The sequence below is a fragment of the Lissotriton vulgaris genome, chromosome 2_2 (assembly GCF_964263255.1).
Source record: "Lissotriton vulgaris chromosome 2_2, aLisVul1.2, whole genome shotgun sequence".
Taxonomy (NCBI): Eukaryota; Metazoa; Chordata; class Amphibia; order Caudata; family Salamandridae; genus Lissotriton; species Lissotriton vulgaris.
The window spans coordinates 110,075,892-110,102,336 of NC_141688.1; the positions used below are offsets into that span (position 1 = coordinate 110,075,892).

At 44.6% G+C, this 26,445-nt stretch overlaps 1 protein-coding gene across 9 annotated transcripts in view; it reads right to left on the reverse strand.

The window, feature by feature from the left end:
- HERC1 (HECT and RLD domain containing E3 ubiquitin protein ligase family member 1) overlaps positions 1–26,445 on the reverse strand; it is a 2,101,515-nt gene that overhangs the window by 1,394,102 nt on the left and 680,968 nt on the right. For all 9 annotated transcript variants that reach the window (XM_086959402.1, XM_086959399.1, XM_086959397.1 and 6 more), the window contains exon 31: positions 18,396–18,551. In XM_086959402.1, the coding sequence (XP_086815528.1) occupies positions 18,396–18,551 (156 nt within the window). The remainder of the gene's footprint in view (positions 1–18,395; positions 18,552–26,445) is intronic.

Sequence of the window (26,445 nt, forward strand, 5' to 3'; positions counted from 1 at the left end):
TGGATATAGGCTGCATTATTTGTCTTTAAATTCTCTCTTAAGTGTCTTTGCAGTTTCTGCATTATTTTGACAACTTAAGAGATTATTTTTGATTGCCGGGGTCCACGCACATGGGCGGGACTATTCACTAGATTATGACTATACACAGAGATCCCCTACTACAGAACCCGTAATAACAAATGCCTAGGCCATGTATTTACTGTGGCTTTACTGGTCACTTACAATTTCAAAGAATCAACAACGATATTGCAGGGACATATCTCCTCATGCAGACATGCCCTCACAGGAAATATAGTGCACCTTAGGGCTTAGGCCTGCTAGAAGGGGGTCTTACCTATATCTCATGCAATGTCTATGGGCATATCACACATGGATGTGTGCCATGTCGACTCTTCAGTTTTGTCTGCACCAAGTCATGCAGGGTGCAGTGGCTGTGTGCATATACTTGGTGAGAGGTACCTTAGGGTTGCACAATTTGTGCCGCAGCCCTTAGGTGCCCTCTTCAACTGCAATGTCCTTGGTCCCAAGGGTACCTTTTACTAAGGACTTACATGTGAGCTAAACGGGTGTCATTTGTGAAAACAAAAGGTACAGTTTAGGGAAGGAGATCTGGCAGAGGGGACCTGTATTGCAGGGACCCTTTGCTCTTCCATTGGAAACTACATACCTTTCCAGGCAAAAAGTGGGGGCTAACCTTGTCCAAAAGAGGAACTTTCCTACAAGAGCATTTGGGATTATTAATTTAAGACCTGTAAATCCTATAAGGATCATGTGGGCTTTCTACATAGTGTGCCTCGTTTTGGTACACTACATAAAAAGGTTGTATGACAGAATCACGCATGCATTAAGAAAGCTTACCTTTTCCACACCGAACTTAAAACAAACATGTCTTTACTACGAGGTCCTATTGCAATCAAGTCATTACTACGACTTACTTGGGGGGCTGGATTTTGGATTAGTATAATTTAATATTCCAACTCCAGTCGGAGCAACAGTAGGGAAGGTGTTGAACTTTAAATCCAACACCACTCAACCAATGCCCACCCCCCCAAAACAAGTTGTAACAACTTGCATGCTAAACGAATGCATGGTAACGATGCATCCATTCTATTGCCGGCGCTGTAAAGGCACAGCGTGATTCTGGTTTCATATTATAAGGATATTTTCCCACAAAAAGCCAGCTTCCTACATTAGTGGATCAGTGGTGGGGTACAAGACTTTGTATTTGCTGTTAACACTCGGTCAAAAGTTGATTCCACAAAGAAACCCACAGTTGACTTTAGTCGAAACTTTGACTTTTCCAAATGTTCTCATATGAACAGTAAGGGCCTCGATGGACTCCCCCAGTTCTTTGGTATTTGAAATTAAAAAATTATCCTAGTCTGTTAGGCCTTGAAAAGTCTGTTTTAAAGTGATTTCACTTTTCTAAAAACACCCCAACTATTCCAAAACATGTTTGGCACAGAGGAGATAATCCAGGAACTCAACTTGACCCGTTACCTGCATCCTAGTATGAAGCAGTAAAGGAACCTCTACACAGCCAGAAAAATCCAAACTGGTCCAAACCCTACAAAAATACAGTTTAAGGAGCTCCTTGCAGAGTTTGATTTAACCAGTTCCACAGAAGATCCTGACACCTTGGAAGAGGCTGATAGTGATCTTGACAGTGGGGACGGACCTCCAGAAGGCTGTCCTTCTAAACGCGCTAGAGAAGGTGATGTTGTGCCTACACACATCTACCTAAAAACTGTACCTGGAGGGCCTTCCTCTACTGAGTGCAGGTCAGGCAACTCATGGTCCAGAGACAGCCTAGAGGATGGAGATATTGCTTTTGAGAGACTAACCAGAAGAGCAGCCCATGAGGCCAAAATCTTGGCCATAGAAAGAGAAAGGGCCGAGCTGGGCATGGAATTCATCAATGGTGGCGGCAAAATAAATAGAGATAGGGAGAAAATGTTTGATCTCAAAATCGCCAAAAGGATTATCCCCAAATATGTTAAGGGTGATGATTTCACCAAATGGTTAATCGCCCTCGAGCGGCTTGTAAAAAGAGAAAGTCAACTAAAAGTATTGGGGCTCTCTACTCTGGGAGTTGTTCTCTGGAAAGTGCAGGGATAGACTCCTGTCGTTGGATGAGGCAGATGCCAAGTTTAATGACCTCATGAAGGGTACCCTGATTGAGGGCTTTGCAGTCACCACTGAGGAGTACAGGATAAAGTTTAAGGAGACTCATAAAACCATGTGCCAGTCCTGGGTTGATTTTGCAGACTTTTTAGTCAAAACACTAGGTGGTTGGTTAAAAGGGAATGAGGTGCAAGACTATGATGGGCTTTCTTTTCCTGGTTATGGGCGAATGGTTGGTGTATTGCAGTCGGAGGTGAATGAGGACTAAAAAAAAATGATGGGCTTTATAATTTACTTATGGAAGAGCATATGTTAATTAACAGTACTTCTGAAAAATTGCATCAATATTTGGTGGACCTAGGTTTAGTCTCTCCCTGGGTGTTGGGGAAGAAGGCTGACCTTTGGGTGAAAACTAGAGTGTCCAAAAAGTCTCATGGAGTGGGTGACAATAAGAACGGGGGTGTTAATCCGCCCCCAAGGGAAAGATGTGTGACAGTCTAAAAAATAAAATGTAATGTGTCTTCTAATGGTCCCCAAAAGCCTGTTCAGGAGGATAGCCCAAAAACATTTCACAATCCAAGGATGTGGACCAGGGAAAGAACTGGGATACCAAAAAGGCTTGGTGTTTCAATTGTAAAGCCAATGGACACTGACCTGGGGACTCTTCCTGTCCCAAAAAGGCTTCCACTAGTGCACCTCCAGTTACCACTGGGTTAGTGAATCTCCATATGGGATCCTTTGTGTGTGCTCGGACTATGGTAGAGAGCACACTGAAGCTACCTTAATATCAGAGGGTGGGGTTGATGAAGCTGCCCTGACTGGCCCAGTAACCTTGAGAAATACAGACAACAGCTACGTAGCAATGGGGTTCCAGTAGAAGCACTTAGGGATACAGGTGCAAGTGTCACCATGGTGACTGAAAAACAGGTATCCCAGAACAGTACTTGGCTGGACAAACTTACCCAGTCACCAATGCGGATAACCAGGAAGGGCCTTAAAACTTGGCTTTTTACCCTTTAGTTTATGTCTCTCTGCTGTTTAGGATTGTTTTTAGTTGTTATGTTTTTCTGTCTTATGAGCTGCCAATATAAAGCGCCGGGACACTCCAGTGGAGTAGCCGTGCGCTATAGAAATCAAATATGACATAACATAACATAACATACTAAGGCTCATCCTATGGCTATGGTATCCTTATAGTGGGGAGGGGTTACTGGCCAAAATAAGGTTGTCATGTCATCTGCAATACCTGTTGAATGGATAGGAAAGGAACTGGAATCCTCAGTATGGGTTGGGGTAGAGCTCAGATCCCATGTAGCCATGCTAGGAATACCTTAATGGGTGCATGTAAAAATAAGAGCACAGCGTGAAGCCCAGAGTGTTTGGAGCCTGGAACAATGGCCCAATCCTCCAAAAGAAAAGGCAAGAATACTAGGAAGCCAACTTCTGAGTAGCCATAATCTCAGGTCTCCTTCTCCATCGGTAGAAAAAGACCCGTCTGCCGCAGAGTGAACTGAACCCCAAGAACTTGGGCCTTACATGGCAGTGTTCCTAGGGAACTGCTGTGCCAGGACAGAAAACGTGTCCCACTCTTAACAGCCGAAGACAGCAAGCTGCTCCAAAGGAAAAAAGTGGAGATATCATTGCCTCCAACAGGACCTATTGAGAGGAGGGACTCCTGTATACAGAGGCCAGAGATCCCAAACCTAGTGCTACAAGGAGGTAGTGCCTCAACAATACATACAGTTCTTGCTCTCATTGGCCCATGAAATCTCATTAGCTGGACATTTTGGCCAGGCAAAGAATTGAAGTAGACTAGTCGCCCACTTTTACTGGCCACACATTTCCCAGAAGGTGAAGCAGTTTTGTGACTCCTGTGTTAACTGTCAAGCCAGTGCCAAGACAGGAAATCACCTAAAGGCTCCCTTATTTCCACTTCCAGTGGTTGTGGCTCCTTTTGGACGGGTAGGGGTTGACAAAGTCAGACCCTATGACCCTCCAACATCCTCAGAAAACAGATTTATATTGGTGGTGGTGGATCCTGCCACCAGGTATCCTGAAAGAATTCCACTTAGGACCATCACAGCTCGTGCAGTTGCCAGGGCCCTCATTAGTACCTCATTAGTATCTTTACTAGAGTGGTCTTTCCTAAGGAAATGGTGTCAGGCAGAGGCACTAATTTCATGTCCGGCTACCTAAAAGCCATGTGGCTGAGTGTGGGTGACATACAAGTTTACCACTCCATATCACCCACAAATCAATGGTGTAGTTGAGTGATTCAACAAGATCATGAAATGTATTATTATGGGACTCAGTGAAAAACTAAGAAGGAGATGGGATGCATGCATTTCGCCTACTAAAAATTGACACAGAAGTGAATGAGCTTTAGTCCCTTTGAATATCTGTTTGGTCATCCTGCAAGGGGACTACTATGTGTAGTGAAGGAAGGCTGGTATAGACCTCTCAAAGAGCCCAATCTAGATATGTGCTTGGCCTATATTCAATGATTGCTGAGTACATGGGTACAGCAACCAAAAACCTTGAGGAAAGCCAAGAGATCAGAAGCTCTGTTATGACCAAAGGGCTGCACTGGTGGAGTTCCAACCAGGGCAGAAGGTATGGGTGTTGGAGCCTGTGGCACCTAGGGCCCTCAAGGACAAATGAGTGGGTCCTACCCTATCCTTGAGAGGAATGGTGAGGTCACCTATTTGGTTGACCTAGGCACCTGCAGGAGCCCTCCAGGGTCATCCATGTAAAACATCTGATCCCTTGCTATGACAGGGCTGATGTGGCCATGCTGATGGTCACTGATAAGGATCCGAAAGAAGAGATTGAAACTCTCCTTGACCACTCTCCCACAGTCCTAAAGATGGGTCAGTTGAAGGAGTTGTCTTCTCAGACACCCTCTCTGCCTAACAGCAAGATGACTGAAGGCATGTTCTGGAGCAGTATGCTGAGCATTTTGTCCCTAACCCCTGGTCAGACAACCTGGTGTACCCATGATGTGGACACTGGAGACAGCACACCTGTCAAAAACAAAATATACAGACAGTCTGACCAAGTTAAAGAAGGCATTAGAGCGGAAGGCAGCAGGATGCTTTAGCTAGGTGTGATTGAGCCCTCTGAAAGACTCTGGGCCAGCCCAGTGGTCTTAGTCCCCAAGGCTCATTGCAACGGTGGTAAAACAGAGATGAGTTTTGTGTGGACTACAGAGGTCTCAATGGTGATACCAAGATAGATGCACACCCTATCCCAAGGGCTGATGAATTAATTGACAGGCTGGAGGCAGCCACATTCTCAGTATTTTTGATTTGCCTCTAGGGTATTGGCAGATTGGTCTGTCAACCAGGAGCAAAAGAGAAATCAGCATTCTCCACCCCAGATGGATATTACCAGTTTCCTGTAATGCCCTTTGGACACCTTACAAAGTTTGGTGAACAAAGTCTTTGCTGGGTTGGAGTCTTTTAGTACAGCAAATCTTGATGATAATACTGTTTATAGCTCCTTCAGGATCACCTTATCCACCTTGACAAGGTCTTTGGGGCTCTGCAGAGAGCAGGTCTCACTACCAAGGCAAACAAGTACCGTAAAGGGCTAGTATCAGTTGTATACTTGGGCCAACTTGTAGGTAGAGGCCAGGTTCAACTCTTACAGCCCAAGATCCAAACATTTGTAGACTGGTTAGCTCTAACAGTCCAGACTCAAGTCAGGGCATTTCTTGGTTTGACTGGGTACTACAGGAGGTTTGTGAAGTGGTATGGTCAGCGACAGCTCCTCTGTTATGGCTCAGGAGCGTCGGGTTCTTCAATATGAGCTACAATGTGTTCTGTTAGGTGATGCAATTGCTTTGTACAAAAAAGTATTGAGCTAACGAAAACACAACCTAATCCCTTGGTTAAAGCAATCAATACTTGGCACTTATTTTGACACTAAGGGCCCGATGTAGGTGTCCATTTACCGACCGGTAACGGCTGATTTCAGCCGTTACCGACCGGTAAATGGACATTCCTGATGTAGGTGAGCCATTTTACTGATTCGGTTAATTTACCGAATCTGTAAATTTACCGAATCGGTAAAATACCGAATCGGTATTTTTACCGATTCGGTAATTTCCTAATGTAGGTGGGACTCTTTTGAGTCCCACAGGCCAGTCAGATTCGGTATTTTACCATCCAATCTTATTGGATGGTAAAATACCGAATACAGGTGTGCATGCACATGTGTGCATGCACACCAGTGCCATGTGGCACACAGACATGCCCTAAGGGCCTGTCTGTGTGCCACATGGCACACGTGCCTGAATTCAGGGTGCTAGAGGGTGTCAAAGTGACACCCCCTGCACCCTTGCAAAATTCGGTATTTACTGATTTGGTAAATACCGAATCGGTAATGCCCATTGATTCCTACGGGCTTCAATGCCCATAGGAATCAATGGGCATTACTGATTCGGTATTTACCGAATCGGTAAATACCGATTCCTTCCGATTCGGTAATTTTTAAAATAAAATTACCTACATCTGCCCTTCTCTTTTTGACCACTTCTTAAATACCGATTCGGTATGATTCGGTATTTATGAAGTGGTAAAAAAGATTTACCTACATCGGGCCTTAAATGTTAACACACCACACAAGAATATAATTTAATTTATATATTCAATTTCATATTTTTGAGAGAATATTTATTTTGCATATGGCTGTCTTATATACAAAAAAACAAAACAAAATAAATTAAATACATGACCACGTGAGACAGTGCAACAGTGTATTAAGTCACCATGAAATTCAAAACAAATGGACAGAGGGTTTTGTTGAACTTAATGTGTATAAAAAGGACAGACATTTGTTTACATTTATTATTCATGTTTTGATGAATTGTCTTGTGATTTCTGTACAATACACTGTTGCATTCATGTCACGTGATTTACTGAGGCGGGAATTTTTGTTTTTGTTTTGATTTTTGTATGACAGCCATATACAAAAGAAATGTTCACTAAAAAATATAAAATGAAATATATAAATTTAATAATAATCTTGTGAGGTGTGTTGACTTACATTTAGTGTCAAATAAGTGGCAAGTATTGATTACATTAACCAAGGGATTATGTTGTGCACCAGCAGCTGAGAGCAGCATCTGGATTGGCCGTAGGGAAGTCTGGGAGCCTCAGCCTGTGCTGCAGTGGAGCGAGAGGAGCAGAAAGCGCCGGGCGGCAGATACGTTATTTTTTGTTTGTTATATTTTGTGTTGTTATTGTCGTCGTCCGCTGCCTCACCACTTTTCCCTGACATCAGTCGCAACTGGGTATGGTACCACTGTGGCACCCCTCACAAAGTTGACCTCCAAGAAGCAACCAAAAAAAGATACTGGACAGGGAGCTGTTGAAAGGTGTTTGACACAATGAAGGAAGCAATGTACTCAGCACCCATTCTAAAAGCTCCAGATTATTCTAATCAGTTCATAGTGCAGACTGATGCTTTCGAAAATGGGATACAAGCAGTCCAATCCCAGTCCAATGATGATGGCCATGATCAGCCTGTTGCTTTCATTAGCAGGGGTTGATCACTAGAGAATAGTTTTGGAGTGTCATTGAGAAGGAAGCCATTGCTGTAGTTTGGTCCCTGAAGAAGCTGAGACCATACCTGTTTGGTACTCACTTCCTTGCTCAAACTGACCACAGGCCTCTCACATGGCTGATGCAAATGAAAGGAGAAAACCCCAAACTGCTGAAATGGTCCATCTCCCCAAAGAGAATGGACTTTACAGTGAAGCACAGACTTGGGACTGACCCTCCAATGCGGATGGCCTTTCTAGCGTTTTCCACTTAGAAGATGAGAACTCTTTTGGGAAACAAATGCCTCACTTTCTTTGGTGGGTGAGGGGGTCGAAAAGATCCCTTTTTGACACGATCACCCCCACTTTTTTCCTGGTATTTGATGGTATTTTTACTGAGGTACACTGGGTTCCATCTAACGAGTTCCCCAGTGCCTTTTCCCTAAAAGAAAGTAACTGCTTGATTGTTCCCCAATTGGAAAGACCTTTAGCACCTCTGTACGTCCCGAATAAATGGTACCCTTGGTACCTAGGGCATGGGTACTAAAAAGGGTTCTTAAGGGCTGAAGCATGTGTTGTACCACCCTGAGTGATCCACCACCAAACTCAGGCAAACTGCCATTGCAGGCCGCATGAAATTGTGAACACAAATGTGAAAACAGGGCACGGCACACACCCTGTGTGCCATGCCCACAGACACTGCATGCAATATATGTAACTCACCCCCACACCAGGCCTTATAGCCATAAGAAATGGTGCAGTAAGTGGCCCAGCTGTCCTGATTTGTCTCTCTTTGCTAGTCCGAATGAGAACCGTGGGTCCTTTAGAGCACAGGACCAGACAACCAAAATCCTCTGCGCCTGAGTTCCCTTACCTGGGTCCACGACAACCAACTGTGCCCCTCTGCTCCCAGGACCTTCAGGAACTGGGCTCCAGTTCTTGTCCCCAAGGCTCCACTGCAGCCTGCTTCTTGGTGGCCCTCTATTTGCCTATGGTGTAGCTTGCAAGACTACCAACCCGTCCAGCACGTCTGCACCTGGACACTCTAGGGCAGGTAAACTGGAACTGCTGGTGGTTCCTTGGACCAGAGTCTTCTAGCACCTTAAGTCCCAGAGAGGATCCCAGAAAGACAAGTACCTGTAGGCAGTATATATTTCTTTCTCCACAGGAAAACATTACCCTGCAAAATCACAATTGTGTTATGTTTTTACTTACCTGTAAATATTGATCTCTCGAATAGTGCTTACCAAATTATGAAGGTCTTGGGGTTAAAGTATATATAAAAATACAACATTTTCTAAACTGGTCTCAAATTTCTTCCAGAGTGTTTGTCTCATTTATCGACTCTGTGTTTTCAACAATGCTTAACACTACCGTCTGATAAGCCTAAACCACTCCCCCACACTACCGCAAAAGAGAGCATTATGGATTATTAATCTAAACACTGTAAGCCAATAAAGGTCGTCTGGACAATTCACATAGCGTACCTTGTTTTGATACACAACATAAAAAACTAGCTTCCTACAACATGTAAAGTACATGCTCTGCCTGTGTCATATGGTTAACCCTGCCTTAGGACTCGGTAGGATTGCAGGAGGGATGACTTACAAAGATGTGCAAGGGAAGGCGCAGCTTTGCCATTGCTTTTAATGGCAAAGTCAGGCTAGCAGTGCACAGCTTCTCTACCAGTATACAGTAATGGACTAGGGGACTTATTTTACCTGGGGGACATCAGGATGGCACAAACAATGCAGCAAGTTTTGGGGAACCCCTCTAACTTGCATACCCTGGGTACCATATACTAGGGACTTACAGGTAAGTTAGCCATTTCCAACTGGGTACAGTTGATTCGACATACACTTCCAAAGCTAATGCCTGGAGCTCACTTACATGCCTGAGTGAAGTGATAGCAACAAGGAATGACAACTTCCAAGAAAGAAATCAAAGGGGTTAGGAATGGTGGGGCTCAAATGGGGAATCCATATGTCCAGTGAGTACAATGCTGAGATTCCAGGTCGGGTCCGGGGGGCCCGAGGCAGGATAACTCTTGAATTCCTCCATGAGACCCTATATGACTGGTATTCGGAATAGGGAGACGTGCTTCCTGTTCTGAAGATAGGCAGCCATTGTGGTCAACTGAAGGCAGATGGAAGTGAAGGGCTGACCACAGGTCTGCAAGTGGAGTAGATAGCAGACAATATCTTGGTTCCTAGGTGTCAACGGGTCTATTTATTTGAATGACAATAATGGACAATATGTTTCTATTCAGCAGCATAACAGGAGCATGTGGTAGGCATGCGTGCTTTCTTCAGGGTGTTCGTGCATTCAGGTAGTAGGTTAAGGTCCCCAAATTCTAGGACCTCAGGGGCCAGATCACAAGATTGAGCGACCTGGGGTCTGGGTGCCTAATTTCTCCATGGTTCTGCATGAGAAGGTCACGACTGTTAAGGTTAGGCAGCCTCTCGTGCGGAACCATTGAGAGTTCCAGCAGGGTAATGAACCAGGGTTAGCGGGCCCAAGTGGGGGTCACCACAATGAAGGTAAGGGACATCTGCTGCAGTCTCAGAACCATCAATAGAAGTAGCGGAAGAGTCAGAAAAGTGTAAACAAGTATCCCTGACCAAATCATCCATAGTGTATTACCCATGGACTGTGGGTGTGGGAACCTGGAGGTGAAGTTTGGGCATTTGGCGTTGTATGTGGAGACGAAGAGTTCCATCTGTGGGGAAATCCCATCGCTCGAAATACAAGAAAAGGACTCATTGGTGGAGTTGCCACTCGTGGGCTCATTGCCGCAGTCTGCTGTGAAGGTCGGCGTAGTCGTTGTCCACTCCTTGATGAGACTCCGCCAACAAGTGGGTGTTGTGGTGGAGAGATCACCATCAAGTGCTCTGGGACTGCCGAGACAGCTGAGGGGAATGAGTGCCGCCCTGTTTTTGAAAATAATACATGGTTTACATGTTCGTCCAGATGAGGACAATGTTGCTGGAAAGATGGGGCTGGAGAGCCTGCTACACTAGGTGGAAGGCTAAGAGTGCCAGGTAACTGACGTGGAGACCCTGGTGTCTGGGCTACTATTGGCCTTGGACAGCCAGGTCTTGTAAGTGCGCCCTCGTAAGGGAGGCTTCTATTGAGATGGTCATCTGTGGAACTAGGTCAAGAAAAGGCCGGCCCGCAGCAGGTTGTTGGTATCCACCACTGCAGAGAATGATAGTTGTGGCATTCAATCAACACTAGTTTGTCACAATGACCCTCTGCTTGAGACCATTGCTGCACTAAGCATTCCTGCAACTGATGCATGTGCAATCTGGCGTGGAGGACTATGGCAGTAAAAGTAGGCCATCATGCCAAGAAGGTGCACGACTGTTCTGGCTGTGACCTGTTGCCCTGGTTGGAAAAATGAAGCAGTGCCTGGAAGGACTGTATTTGGGCAGTGTTTGGATAGCCAAGCAGATTCTTGAGAATTGCTCCCAGGTAGGGTTTAATTTAGAGGGTTTGGAGGTGTGACTTGGTGATGTGGATTTTAAACTCTAGCTGGTGCAACAGTTTGATTGAGACCTGTGTGTGTTCGCTAAAATGTTGGCAAGTGGTCAGCCAGTCATCCAGGTAAGAGAATACGTGGACACACTACCTGCGCAGGTGAGTGGCCTCTACTACGAGACACTTGGTGAATATCAGAGGTGCAGTGATTACCCCAAAGAGAAGCAACATGAACTGGTAATGTTTTCCACTGATCACAAACCTAACATAGCAGCTATGCACCTGGTGGATTGGTATGTAGAAGCAGGCATCTTTGAGATTGACAGGGGCCCTGAAGTTGACTTGCTGTAGCTGCGGAATAAAGTCCTAACGAGTGATCATGTGAAATTGCTCTGATGGGATGTATTAGTTGAGGGGCCTGATATCTAGGATAGATCAGAGGGAGCCATCTTATTGGGCATCAGGAAGTATAGCAAGTAGACTCCAGCACCCTGCAGATGTGGGACGGGCTCTTTGGCCTTTTGAGGAGGAGCGCTGTGACATCTACCCTGAGCAGATGTTGGTATTCTGGGGAGAGTCTGTGTTTGAAGGGTGGAATGGTGGGAGGAGTGGAAGTAAGCTCTAGGCAATAGCCATGTTGGAAATGTTTAACACCCACTGATCAGAGGTGATGTTCCACCACACACAAAAAAACTTTGTAGGCACCCTCTACAGGTGTTGTGTGATCAGGGAGAGAAGAGGGACAATTCAGGGCTTGGTGAGGGTGGCAGCTCCCTTAGGGTAGCCCCTTTTCCTCTACCTTTGGCATTATTGCCTCAGTAGTAACCTCTAAAATAGCCTCTAGGGGAGGTCTACATGGTCTGCAAGCACTGAAAAGCCATAGAGGCAACAGGGAAGGTGGTCTTCCAGCCTCCACAAAAAGGGTATGAGGCGGCGAAAGAAGCTGCGGGAGTAGGCGTCTGCAGGGCACCCATAATCTTCAGCCATATCTTTCTTTATTTTCTCCAGCCTTTGATCGACCTGCTGTAAAATGGCGTGTTGAGCAGGTGTTGCTGGTCATCTGATGAAGTCAGAATTACAGAGTCAAGCATGCTTCTGGAGGAGCACACTTGAGTTGGTGACCTGAGCAGCAGAGTCATCGGCTTCAAGGGCACACCAAATGGTGGTATTTGAGATGAGTTTGCCCTCTGATAATACCTCGTGTCCCTTATGCTCATCTTGGAAGTACTGGAGAAGCTCCTCCATTTCGTCCCAATGGGTGCGGCCATAACAGGAAAGTAGACCAATTGAGTTGGCAACGCGCCAAAGATTGCCTGACTGTGTTGCAACTCTCTTGCCTGCAGCGTGGATTAGTTTATTCTCCTTATATGGCGGAAGAGCATCACCAGTGCCCTGAGATTTCATCCTCTTGCGGACGGTGTGTACCACCTGGTAATCGGGGGGAAGTTGGCCCAAATGTATATGGGGTCTGTTGGGTACCGAGTCTTGAAAGATATCATGGGCTAGTAGCAGTATGACCTTGAGCACAGGTAAGTATTGGGTGGAACGGTGGGTGGTGGAAAGGGTTTTGAAGAGGAAGTCTTCTTCTATTGGGGGGGTCAACTACCCTGAGATATAAGGCTGCTCTAGCTATCAGCTCATGGTAAGATGTGAAGTCTCAGGGGGTGAGAGTCTGGATCTATGTCCCCTGGAGGGTCCCTGTCATAGGAGTCACCATGTGGGGGTGTATCATAGGTCTCTCTCATCCTGTGTCTGAGTGCGGTTACCCCTGAGGTGTGCATCAATAGGATCAGGTGGAGAATCAGGTGGAGATGGGGAGTGTTGTAGTCTCTGTGGAGATGCTGGGGTGTGGTGGTAAGTCACTGTTCTGCCGAAGGGTGGTGGCCTTGTCCAATTTCTTTCAATATTTCATTGGAATGGGCACAACAAGAGCCTCCTCGAAGCTCAGCTGGCGTTTAGTCGTCTGTGGTTCAGTCGTTTCTTCGGCCCGAGCCCAGACTGGCCGTTGCATCCGAAGCAAATGTTCGGTTGCAATCATGGCCCAAAGGCAGTGGTGTCCCGAGGCCATCATCTGTCGATCCAGAGTGGCCGTACGCTCCTTTGCAGCGGGTTGCTCAATGTGCAAGCGGCATAGAGCGGAATGGGAAGGAGGAACCACACTCACAACAGTTTGTGCAGGTGAAGGGTCTTCAATCTCTAGGTTGGAGCTGAAACTGGCATCAAGCAAAAAAAAAACTCCATCTCAGCACCCGACTGATGTGCATGTTGTTTTCCCTCGAGGTCTTAGGTGCCGAAGGGGTCTGTGGTGTCCTCTCTGCTCCTATGTGACATCTCATGGCGACTGGCCCGTCAATTGTGGAGAGTATTTTTAGACTGGAAGCAGCGACAGGCATTGCAGGCAGCCTTGCAGCGCTGAGGCGAGAGGCAGCGGTTACAGACCGGACAGGGATGAGTCTGGGGATCCTTAATATGGCAGTGAGTACAGTTGCTGAAGGGTGTCCGTTTCATCACAGTCGAGGTATTGTCGAGAATGGAGGAGACAAGACTGGGGAGGCCCGAAGGGCAAGACCATACGAGGGCCGAGGACGACTGGAGAGTTGTTTGAGGCAAAATTTCTGGACGCTGATCTTCAACACTAGTTCAGGGAATGCGAACAGAAACAATACCAACCGAGGGAGAGGAACCATGAAGGCCAAAAAAAGCACTGTGACAGTGTTGATCCAGAGCACACGTGCAAACCAGACCGCAGAAATTAAACAATCTAACAATGGTTTTGATGCCTATGCACATTACCAACAAGTGGAAGAGTCAAAATACCTCGTGACTAGAAAAACTTCTTAGAAGAAAAACAACTTGAACACATCCGGGCTCAACCCTAGATGGCAGGAATATGCAGAACATGTGTATCTACAGCCACACAACACAAACACACAGTTTTCATCTTATTAATCGGCAGAGTAGAGGCATGAACCAGCTTGAAAGGTAAACACATCAGGAATGTAAAGATGAGATTTAGTTTACACTGCGTCACGATAAAGGGAGCCAGAGGAAATATGTGAAACACTTCTTAGGAAATGCATTGAGGTGATCTGAATAACAAAGGTTGACTAGGCAAATGTAGAAAGATCAAAAGGGACAGTTAGTAACCCTTAAATGTGCACACAGCAAAACCCTGCCAGGCCAATGACAATAAGAACAAAAGAACATCAGACCGTTTTGCTTCTATGGGTCAATATGCTTATCCTCAACACATATTATAAAACCAGAATGGCATGAATATATGGACTTGATGGAAAAGAGGCAGAAAGCCAGAATGACTTCCACCACTTCAGCCAGAAGGTCAAAGCCTCTCAGATGGTTCCGTTCAATCTCCATGTATGAAGCTGTAGATAGAGTAGGTTTCCATACATCACCATGTGTGATGGTGCAACTTAAAATCCTCCCAAAGAGAAGGATGAAGTGGAAGACAAATGCTCACTGTCTGAAGATTGGATTACTGCATCTGAGCTGAGTCTTTAACCATTATGGCACCAAAATGACCCATGATTGGTCTCATCTGACATTCTTTAGTATTTTCAAATACTTTATTCGGCATTCTTTCATAGAAACCATAAAAGTAACACTTTAAAATACAACACATTCAGTAAATTAAAAACAATGAATTATATACAGTGTATGACAGTGGTAAAAGCAATTCAAAAGCGGCATTAATAACAAAAGGGGAGGAAGCTAGATTGACCATTAATACAGACCGTTAAGACACAATAATTTTAAAAGTCCAAACATTTTCTGTAGTTCATTGCACATTTAAGGAAACCGGCCACAAACGGGATACAGTCAGGTTTAAGCAGTTGCAAATAAAACAGGGCGGGACGTACTTGAACAAAATGTAACTTTTTTAAAAGAGATTTCAGATAGATGGTCCTGGGCATTTCGTAATATTTATAGAAAAACATAAAGTGAAGCAAATCCTGTGGAGACTTAGAGTCGCAGCCACAGGATGCCAACACACTCCCTTTATGACTGCCCCTTGGAACTGCCAATAAGAACTGAAAAAGGTTAAATCTAAACCGGATTAATAGAAATCGCTCATATGCAGGCAACGGCCACAATAGATACGGCTCTATAACTGGGGTGGTTTTGAGTATCAGATGTGTCCTCACACTAGGTTTCAACAGCTCTTCTCTTCTCTTTCCATTTTCCTGATTTGTGTGAAGGAGTGCTTTACGAGCGCGACATCCAATCTATTAATACCTTCAGGATTTAAAAACAAGTCCAAGCGTCCCAACTCATAAAAACTGGTTTTTAGATATTTGAACCAGGGAATATTTATCATATGGTCAAGACTCGGGGCCTCTCTAAGGATGTATGGGTAAGGTTTAAGTGCTTGTTGAGCCAGCATTGCAACCAAAACGTAAGCGGACATAAAGCCAGAATATCACTTAAATAGGGCATGTCGGTTTCTTCATGACCAGGCAGATTCGCAGTCCCCTTCTTTAGTATTTGTGAGATTAGAGTCAGGAAGAATGCATACAAAATTCCAACGAAGGCATTCCAAAGAGAAGCACAAGGCTAAACCTCTAACACGCAAAACACTGAAGACAAAGCATTTTCAGAATTTCCCAAAGGTAAGTCCGCTGGTGCAAGTTTGGGTGCCCTGAAATTCAGGGACACAGCAAATTGACTCACCTTTAGAGAAATCCAGTGCAGTGCCAGCCATTTCCGCAGCTTCAATGTCTCTAGAATGACAGGACAAGAACCCATACCTTCCAATTTGTTGCAGTACCATATTGCAATCATGTTGTTCGGAAGTGCCTAGATTGACCAGTATCTAATTGACAACAGGAATGTCTTACTGGTCATCCTAATGATATGTAACTCCATCAAGATTATATGTTTTATACGTTCATATTGATGATGCTGCCCCGGCAGGGACCAAAGGCCTTGGATCTCCATTTCATCCAGGTGACCTCTCCATTCCAGTGATGATACCAGTCCACTGTGGCCTCCGGAGTATGTGGGAAGAACAGCCAGCCACATGTCAGATATGCCTCTAGCATTCATCACTGCAAGTCCTGAGAAGCTTCTATGGAGATGAGAATATTGTCTGACAGACACCACTAATGTGGGACTCATTAAAGGTACACGTCCTACTGAAGGTCCTGTATGTGCCGCCAAGTGTAAGAATGCAGGATGCAGAAGGCTAACAGGCCCAGCAATGCCATTAACTGTTGAGGCTGCAATAGCAGCTGTAGCACAGAACACAGGGATCATAGCCTGAATATACTGCACTGGCTATAGGAGCAGAAAGGTCTTCAAAGAGACAGTGTCCAAGATAGCCCAAAAGGAGGACAGCCTCTGAGTAAACTGCAGACTAGATTTGAACTTGTTGATGAAGAACCCCAAGGTATGCATCAAGGTCACTGCCTTCTCCATGGAGTCTGAGACTAGCTGATACAATCTCACTTTCTGCAGTCAGTAGTCCAGGTAATCTAACATGTGTATCATTAACCACAATGGCAATGACCACCAACATAACCTTTGTAAAGACCTCTGGGCCAGATATACGGGCGCCAGTAGCATGAGCAATTGAAAGTGAGGGGATCTCATCATTCCCACAGAAAGTACATATGTTTTTCCTGTGGGACCGTATGATTGTTGCATGGAAGAATGCTTTCAGCAAGGTCCAGGGACACCATCCAGGATTCCTCGTCCAAGGCCAGCAGGGTTTGCTCTAGTCTGATTTTTCAGGAACAAGATCAGAAATCTGCGGTCTTCATCATTCTTGAGGACAGGAAGTAACTTGAGTATCTTTCAAGCCTGCTGCATTTAATTCAAAACAAGTTAAAGAATTCTAAATGGACGACAATCTGTTAAGGTTTCACTTCTTCTGGAGGCTTGGATTACCTATCTGGGTAATTAAGGATACTGGATGACTAGATGCAGCACAGTGTTTCCTAGCAAACTACATGCAAATTGCAGAGGTGCAGAAAGGTTTTTCATCATTAAATTCTGACCTGGCTGCCTTGGTATTTCAGACTTCTTGTTCAACTTCACTGATATATCATGAGGCGTAGGAGAGGTGCCAGAGCTTGCATATGAAGTCACCACACTTAGCAACTTTTGAGAAAGCACCAATGTTAGAGCGACCCGTGCTGGTCCAATGGCTGAATATGAACTAAGCATCGGCATGGCATGAGTATCAGCTGAAGGAGCCCTGTGGTTGTAAGGAAGAGGTTGGGAGGAGAGAAAAAAAGATTCAGATTTCCAGTGCTTTTTTCTTGCGGCGAGATTTAATTCGCAGGAGAATGAGCACAGTTTTTCTTATCAGATCTTGGTGGGGGACTGAGGACTGCTTTCCCTCTCCCTAACAGACAAAGATGGCATATGTCTACACAGCTCTTTGACTTCCATGTCATGATTAGATTCCAGGCATCACAAAAATGGGATCAGGAAATGACTGGTCAGGCTTGCACTTGGAATATGGCTAAACCCTTACATGGGAGGCAAAATGTTGGCAAAAAACTGCCAAAATCTAGAGACACAAATTGAAAGACTGAGTTTCAGATATGGCCTCTGTTGTAAGCAGTAAACAGGTAATGATATTGTGGCAGAGATGAGGCACTTTGTTTAAAACTGTTTAGAGTCCCTCCTAACAGTGCAGGTAGATGATAATAGCAGCACACTGAAATATTCCAATATTGGCGAAGTGTAGGAGGGACTTAATAAACAATGGTTATTGAAAAACACTTTGAATGTCAAGACAGTAGATGGGGAAAGTAAACTTCTAGCAGAATCTATGATTGTCCCTTAGATGTTTTTGCCATGTTACCAGAATCTCTTTTCTACTAAACACATAGCGGTGTACTACGGGAAACGAGTTGCAAAAATTCTGATCTCTTTTTTTAACCTTGTTGCCAAGACACTCAAAAAATAGAGTTTAAGAATATCCTTTGAAGATGCTGATAGGCTTTAATAGTGAGTTAAGCATATGAGATCTGCATTACACTTGCAGAGCACATATATGAATCGCAACGGGACATACAAACTTTCATCCTTTTAATAGTAACACCCCATTATCTATAGCACTTACAATGTAAAAAACTATGCCATTAACATATTACAATTACTGTTGTTTAATTAGCATTTGCTTTGAACTATTTTTATTAAAGAAACAATTCACACAGGCTCTCAACAGTTATTCTAACAAAGGAAGAAACATTGGAAAAACCATTACTCATAGTACCTGAGCAACACTTCTGGGAAGCAATGTTGAGGAGTACTTCTGTCCACTTTGGTGAAGCCATTTTTGATTGGATAGCTTTTGAGGAAACAACTCTCCTTAAAAATACTAAGAAATCGCCTAAATGCAGTTCTGCATTATGCTGTTTTCGTAATACAGCTGAAAAAAAAGTGATACATGCAAAGAAAATGAAAAACGTAATACATGCATGAGTAGATATGCTGCTTTTGAAACTGCATTATTTTAAGTAAGCATTGTATATTACATTGTATGCAATTTAAAGTATGTAGTAATGCTGTTTAGTGATAAGAGGATTACATGGATCCCCATCACGTCATGCCTCAACAGTTAAAATGCATATTAAGAGGACTTGGTGTATTATAGTATGTAGAAACAGTGGAGAAAAGTAAGTCTAGTTATCACAAATATTTTAAATGGTAGGCAACCAATGTTATCTCAGGAGCCATTACCATTAAGCCAAGGGAGAATCAACATTAGAACAATTCAGAAATGAGCATCAGAGCTCCCCGATGTCCTTCAGTCAAGATGCACATCAATATATTTCCAGTTGCATGTTGCAGCACCCTTGATTCTTCAACTATTACTTAGCCGTAAGTATTCTGCTGCACCCCGAAACACAAATAACTGTCTTTTGGCCACAAGAAATGCCACAGCAGTAGGTTTCCCGACTACAAATGAGATATTCCTCACATACCCCAAGAGCATTAGCATGGGCGAGGGATGGATTACTTTGTCTATCCTGTTGGATATGGTTGTATACACTTCCTACCATTATTTGTGGACTGGTGGGCAAGTCCAGACCAAGTGCAGAAAGTGTACATCTGGGCCCAAAATTAGCTTCAGCCCAAATCCACTTGAAACTGCATTTCATTAACTCTAATGGTGTACAATAGGTTCAGTGAAGAAATTAGAAGTGGATCAGCTGAAGTCTGCTGTCGACAAGAGGGCTCTAGTTTGTGTGCAGCAAAATTTCCACTCATTATCAGTAATTTGACATAGTTGGTCTGAAAACCATTTGCCTCCTCTTGAAAAGAACTGTGGAGTTTTGGCACAATGCATTTACTATTGGTGGATACCACCAGGAGGGTCAGTGTGGAGGTTTCTGAGTGAATGAAGAAGATTCTTTCCAACAAGCCATGGTACACGTATGGTACAATAATATATAAATTGGTGTATGCACAGTTCTGTCAAAAACTTGATATGGGTAAATTGGCCATCAGGAAAAAGGCTCCCACCTCCAATCTATTTGTGGTACGTAACGGAGATACAGTCTTCTGTTCTTAAGTTAGTGGAAGGTCGGGCTAGAGTGTAAAATGTAGTTCTAGGGAACAGATTTTAATCTGTGTTACTTTAGCTCAACGCCTGTTCCATTACAGTGATGTACATATCTAGGGCCTTTACTTTTTTTTTAGATTTTTTTCTTAATGTTAGCGGGCTGACAGAAAAAGAAGAAGACAACAAAAATACATAGATAATTTCATAGATGTTCAGAGAGACATTTAAAGTATATATGTTGTAGACGAAATAATTTGATATGTAGACACAATAAAGAGAATTCCTATTACAAAATCAAACTATAGACGTATTCTTCTTTGCAAAGAAAAGAAAGAAAAGAGAAACAAGAGAAACTTGACAATTATACAGCATTTGAATAAGATTTTACTCTAGAAAGGTGCCCCAGTTTCTATTAAATTTAATCAGTGAGCGTGTTCCCCTAAGATTTGCTAGGGCTAGCTCCATGGCATGTATCTCTGTTACTAGTGTCCACCACTTCCAAACCGTCAGTGGTTCCGGATCTATCCAGGCCCTAGCCAAGGTTAATTTAGCTCATGAGATAAGTATAGTGGTTAGGGCTGATTGTGGGGGTGAAGAAAGATTAAGATCTAGTAAGACCGAAGCAGCCGTAATAGTGGGGAGCAAAATATTTTTTAATCTAAGAACACTCTGTATATCCCCCCAAAAGGTCTTAAGTTTGGGGCAGGAATATAGCATATGTACTATATTGGCTGCATCGGTTGAACATTTAGGGCATTTAGTACGATTGCTAAAGGAGGAGTTCGGGGACCATCTAGAAATTCTTTCGGGTGTGTAGTAGAGCATGCAGGTCGTTCTAAATTGCTGTAGCCGAAGGCTAGATGGTCGTACAAGGTTATTTATGTTAACCAGGGAATGCTCTATCTGGTTAGAAGTAATATTTAAACTTAATTGGGTGCTCCACTTCGCAGCCAGTTTATCACCATCATTTGTTTTAAACGTACTGAGTGTTTTATAGGCTTCGCTAATAACTGATTTGTTTTTGTTTGAATAAAGACAAGTTCATATGTCACATTCAGAGATATTTTGGATCTTTTTCCTATTAACCAAATAGTCGTGCAATTGCATGTGTTGGTATCTTGTGACTTCCGGTACATCATATAACTGTTTGAGCGTGTTAAATTCTAGAAACCCCTGTAAGCCGTACAGATCCGCCAATGTCTTAATACCAAGAGAAGCCCAGTTATGAGTGATAGTATCCGTAAAAATAGCCGGGAGACCTGGGATGCCCCACAACGGTAATTTCGGGTGGAAAAAAGTTGTTTTACAGAATTTTAGTATATTGTCCCAGATCCTAGCGATGTCTCTAGCAGTCTTAAATCTCACCCTTTTGTAATAATTCGGGTCATTAACTCTGAGCAAAAAAAATTGTGAGTCTTGTTTCAGCATAAAAAAATGGAAAAAAAGAGCTCTGTCTCCATGCAATAAGGAGCGTAGACGTGTAAAAAAAGAAGACTAGAAATACAGTTTAAAGTCTGGAAAGTTCAGCCCTCCCTTATTTGTATTATTTTTCAGCATTTTTAATGACCTTCTGGCCCTTTTGTAGCTCCATATAAAGCTACTCAGTAGCCCGTCTAGGTGCTGGAAAAATGTATTGTTTAATGCGAGTGGGATAAATCGGAATAAGTAAACAAACTTTGGTAAAACTTTCATCTTAATAAGATTTATTCTGCTAATCAGATTCAGAGGCAGTTCATTCCATTTTTTCAATAGAAGAGTAGTTTTCTTAGTCAGATCATTGTAGTTTATATTATTGATATCTTGTAGTCTGGCCGTTACTTTAACCCCTAGATAGGTTGCCTCTTTGCAGATCTCGGGAATAACCACGGTAGGGGAGTAATTAGCTATAACTTGCGTCTTCTGACGGTTAAGCTTGTAGCCCGACACCTTCCCGAATTTCCCAGCCTCTATAAATATTCCTTTCAGCGCTTTAGCGATATCGGTGGTGTATACTGCAATGTCGTCCGCATAAGCTGTCATTTTCAGCTCCTTCATATCTAGGGCCTTTACAAAGGAGGACAACCATATACTCTAAAAATCCGTTTGCAGAGGGGGAATATGTTTGAGTCGGTAAGGCATCTGCAGCTAGATAGAGTCTCTACCAGATAAGGCGTACCGAAGATAAGTAACTTGTTCATCTGATGAAGCCTTTTTGTAGCAGATTCCTTACCTTAGAATTGATACCCAAGCAATACCTCTCTGGAGTTGGGGAGGCGATACAGATTAAACTAAGAAGTCATGTATGACCGAACGGGCATAGGGACGGCCATACCAGACTTGAGTGTCCAGTCAGCAGTGATTTCTAAATGTGCGCAAGGAAGCCAAAGTTGCTGCCCAACTGATATCCAGGACAGGGTCTCCGCAAGCTAAATCTGTGGTTATAGCCCTGGCTCTGGTAGATTGAGCTTGCAAGCCATCAGGAGTTTGCTTTTCAGCCAATGTGTTGCAGATTTTGACGCAGAGCACTATCCATCGTGAGATGGTCGGTTTCTGCACCACCTTCCCTTTCTTTGCTCCTACGTACCCCACAAATAGATTTTTTTTAATACTTATTTATAATTTTTCAACAACAAAAGCAGGCAGGACTATACATGTAGCATTATGTTAATACATAGGAACATGACAGTCCAATTGACATATTAAAAATTACATTGTAAAACGTGTACAAGAAGACTTGACAACTTATCGATCACAAAAATGAATAAATCATCAGTAAGGAGTAGAACAGGGGTGTGTGGGGGGAGTGGACTATAGTCAACAGAGTGTTGGATGGTGAAACTAAAGAAGGGAGTGGTGGTGGGGGTATGAGGGTTGGGTTTTGGGGGTCCGGAACCAGTGTTAACAAAGAAGTACGGGGAGGATGCCAGATATTTTTGGGTCTAGCTGAAGGGGGTTGTGATGCGGAATAGACTTTGCTTGTTAGATCACAATATGTCTTACTCTGGAGCCAGGCCAACGGTAGTGCGGCGTGCGGCACTACCCGAAAGAAGAGCAATCTCTCTCTAAGCTAATAATAAAGCAATAGTGGAGAACCTAAAGAGGTTCTTATGGATGGATAATACATTACTCAGAAGTGCGAATAGTGGGGATAGTCTAAGAACCAGTGAAGTCATGAAGGAAAGGATATCAAATACAGCCAGCCAATGTGTGACAACAGGAGGGTGGTCCACGTCATATGTGAAAAGTCTGCATCAGGAAATTGCCATTTAAGGCAGAGGGAAGATCTAGAGGGGTCGATTTAGGCAAGACCAGCAGGCGTGGGTTAAGCTGTATGTAAAAATCGGAAATGAACAGTTTATGATGGTAATTGGGGAATATCCGCTTCATTTGTGAACAGCAGTAAGGCCAGTATTGGTGAGAAAGGGAATGACCGAGGTATTGTTCCCATTGCTGGCAAACCTTGTAATCGTGGGTGCGTTTAAGATCCATACAGGCATAGTAGAGCCTAGAGACCAACTTTATCTCATCAGGTTCTGTTGTTAGCAGTGTAAGGGGAGAGAAGTCCTCAGGCACGCGAGAATAAGAGGGGAGAAAGGAGCATAATGTCCTGTGTAATCAGCGAGAAATAAACTGATCCATGTATGTGACATCAGTAGTAGTGGTATCTGTGGCGTAGGATATCACAAGACCACCGCGGATAAGTCACCAAAAGTGTGAAGATCGGGTCAAATCAGTGTGCGTTGTACAAGTTTTTCAAGCGTAAGAAATAACCAGGGATTTTTGGAGAAGTAGAGTGCGTAGGGCCGAGCATATGGTAGATAAGGTCTGTATATCTGAGGAATCAAGTTTTAGGCCCTGCGGTAATAAAGCAGTCAAGGGAGTTGGGTCAGCTACATCCCACAGCAGCTTATTGCAAGGTAGACAAGCGTGGTATGCAAATTCAGCCTGAGCAACCAGAAAATGTATTCGAAAATCGAGGACTACAAAGCTACCACATTCATGCGGGAAAAGTAAGGATGTGCCAGGAGATCTGAGGTCTACGGCCGGCCAAACCAGTCCCAACAGAAGACTGCGTAGAGAGGTAAAAAAAAGGAGTTTGTCAAAGGAATGGGTACATTCTAAAAACAGATATAGGAGACGTGGGAGGACAATAATTTTTAGGACTCACCTGAGCCAGCGCTTGCGCTGTCTGGCGAGACATTTAGTAACTGGGTTTTAAAAGTGCTACTCAGAGGCATTGTACGGCCACCAGCTTGCTGTTACAAGCACAAGCGCGCGTGACGTGCACAGCTGCCATCTGGCTTTCTGTAATGGCTCATTAAGCCTTACAGCTCGCACGTGAATCCCCTCCCCCCTCCCTTCTCCCACTCCCTTCTCGTCAGCTTCATTGCTTTCACTTTTGCACGCGAATCCCCACCCCCTCCCACTCCCTCCTTGTCAGCTTCATTGCTTTCACTTTTGCACTCACACTTCAGATGCTGCGCAACATTGGCTGAAAGCATTGTCAAACCAGGTAGGTCAACAAAGCAAGGCTTATTGTATATCTGTTTAATTTTGTTTCCTTCTGTATCGCTGTGGCTATGTGCTCTCCAGCTGCCTTGACATAGGCATTAGTGAGATGCTCCAAGACTAGTGAAGCTCACACTGCTTTTGTTTTTAGCTATGTGCGTGAGTGTTGTGGCTGTGTGTGTATATATATATATATATATATATATATATATATATATATATATATATATATATATATATCACCACAACCATCCCTCAAAAGAAGAACGCAGAAAGCCAAGGGGAATGCAGGTCAGGCAACACGTTTATTTCAGTCCCCAGCAATGGCGGCGAATGCATTTCGGCTAGAGTAGCCTTCTTCAGCGCCCAGCACTGCAGCATGTGAAGTTCACAATTGTTCCCACCTGCTGTCTGTATAGGTTCAGCAGCTAACGCTCCTCCCCCTAATGTGGTCGACACACCTAGTTTTAGTCCGTTTCAATTGTTGGACTGCAACTCCCAGAGTGCACTGTGCCGGCACAGCTGGGTCGATGGCGTGGGTGAGTGAGGCAGACTGTAGGTCCCGCTGATGCAGGTAGGTGGTGAAGCGCACATCCCTCGGCGAGACAGAAAGAAAACGGCAGCTGTCCTGTGTCCCCTTATGGCCGCTGCAACCAGTGTACCAAGGATGTCCTTACTGGGTTGGGGCAGTCAATGCGGACTGAGAATCCCGTGGAAGTAAAATACCTCGCTCCCCCAGCATACAATCCAGGTTCTCTGGCGGTCTGCGTAGGTTATCGATCCCTCGATGCCGTTTTCGCTGCAAGCAGCTGTGTGCCAGATTTGCCTCGCAAACCCTTGATGCAGGGAGCCTTCCGTTCTGTGTCGTCTGGCAGGCACAGCACATATCACCACAACCATCCCTCAAAAGAAGAACGCGGAAAGCCAAGGGGAATGCAGGTCAGGCAACACGTTTATTTCAGTCCCCAGCAATGGCGGCGGGTGCATTTCGGCTAGAGTAGCCTTCTTCAGCGCCCAGCACTGCAGCATGTGAAGTTCACAATTGTTCCCACCTGCTGTCTGTATAGGTTCAGCATCTAACGCTCCTCCCCCTAATGTGGTCGACACACCTAGTTTGAGTCCGTTTCAATTGTTGGACTGCAACTCCCAGAGTGCACTGTGCCGGCACAGCTGGGTCGATGGCGTGGGGGAGTGAGGCAGACTGTAGGTCCCGCTGATGCAGGTAGGTGGTGAAGCGCACATCCCTCGGCGAGACAGAAAGAAAACGGCAGCTGTCCTGTGTCCCCTTATGGCCGCTGCAACCAGTGTACCAAGGATGTCCTTACTGGGTTGGGGCAGTCAATGCGGACTGAGAATCCCGTGGAAGTAAAATACCTCGCTCCCCCAGCATACAATCCAGGTCCTCTGGCGGTCTGCGAAGGTTATCGATCCCTCGATGCCGTTTTCGCTGCAAGCAGCTGTGTGCCAGATTTGCCTCGCAAACCCTTGATGCAGGGAGCCTTCCGTTTAGTCTGCTCTGTTCCCATGATGCACTGGGCCAGGGACAGACTGATTTGCATATAGCCAGGTTCTGAGCTAGGATGGAGCAGTGAGATAAAAAACGGTGATGGATCAAGCCCTGATCTTTGGACTGGGTAAGAGTGGTCTGCTTAATTCAGACACTCTGTTCATCACCACCCCCTTTTCTGAATCATTTTTGTCCACCATAAGAGTGGAAGGGTATACTCAGATGTGAGTCCCTAGCTCATTGCACCATCAGGATTCAAGCAAGCCGGGCCGAAGACGGCTGAAATGCCAGAAACGGTCCCCGGTAGCTTGTTTCCTTCCCAGTTTAAGAATTGGCTTGGTAGTTTGGTCTGCCCTGTTCCCATGATGCACTGGGCCAGGGTCAGACTAATTTGCATATAGCCAAGTTCTGAGCTGGGATGGTGCAGTGAGCTAAAAAACGGTGATGGATCAAGCCCTGATCTTTGGACTGGGTAAGAGTGGTCTGCTTAATTCAGACACTCTGTTCATCACCACCCCCTTTTCTGAATCATTTTTGTCCACCATAAGCGTGGAAGGGTATACTCAGATGTGAGTCCCTAGCTCATTGCACCATCAGGATTCAAGCAAGCCGGGCCGAAGACGGCTGAAATGCCAGAAACCGGTCCCCGGTAGCTTGTTTCCTTCCCAGTATAAGAATTGGCTTGGTAGTTTGGTCTGCCCTGTTCCCATGATGCACTGGGCCAGGGTCAGACTAATTTGCATATAGCCAAGTTCTGAGCTG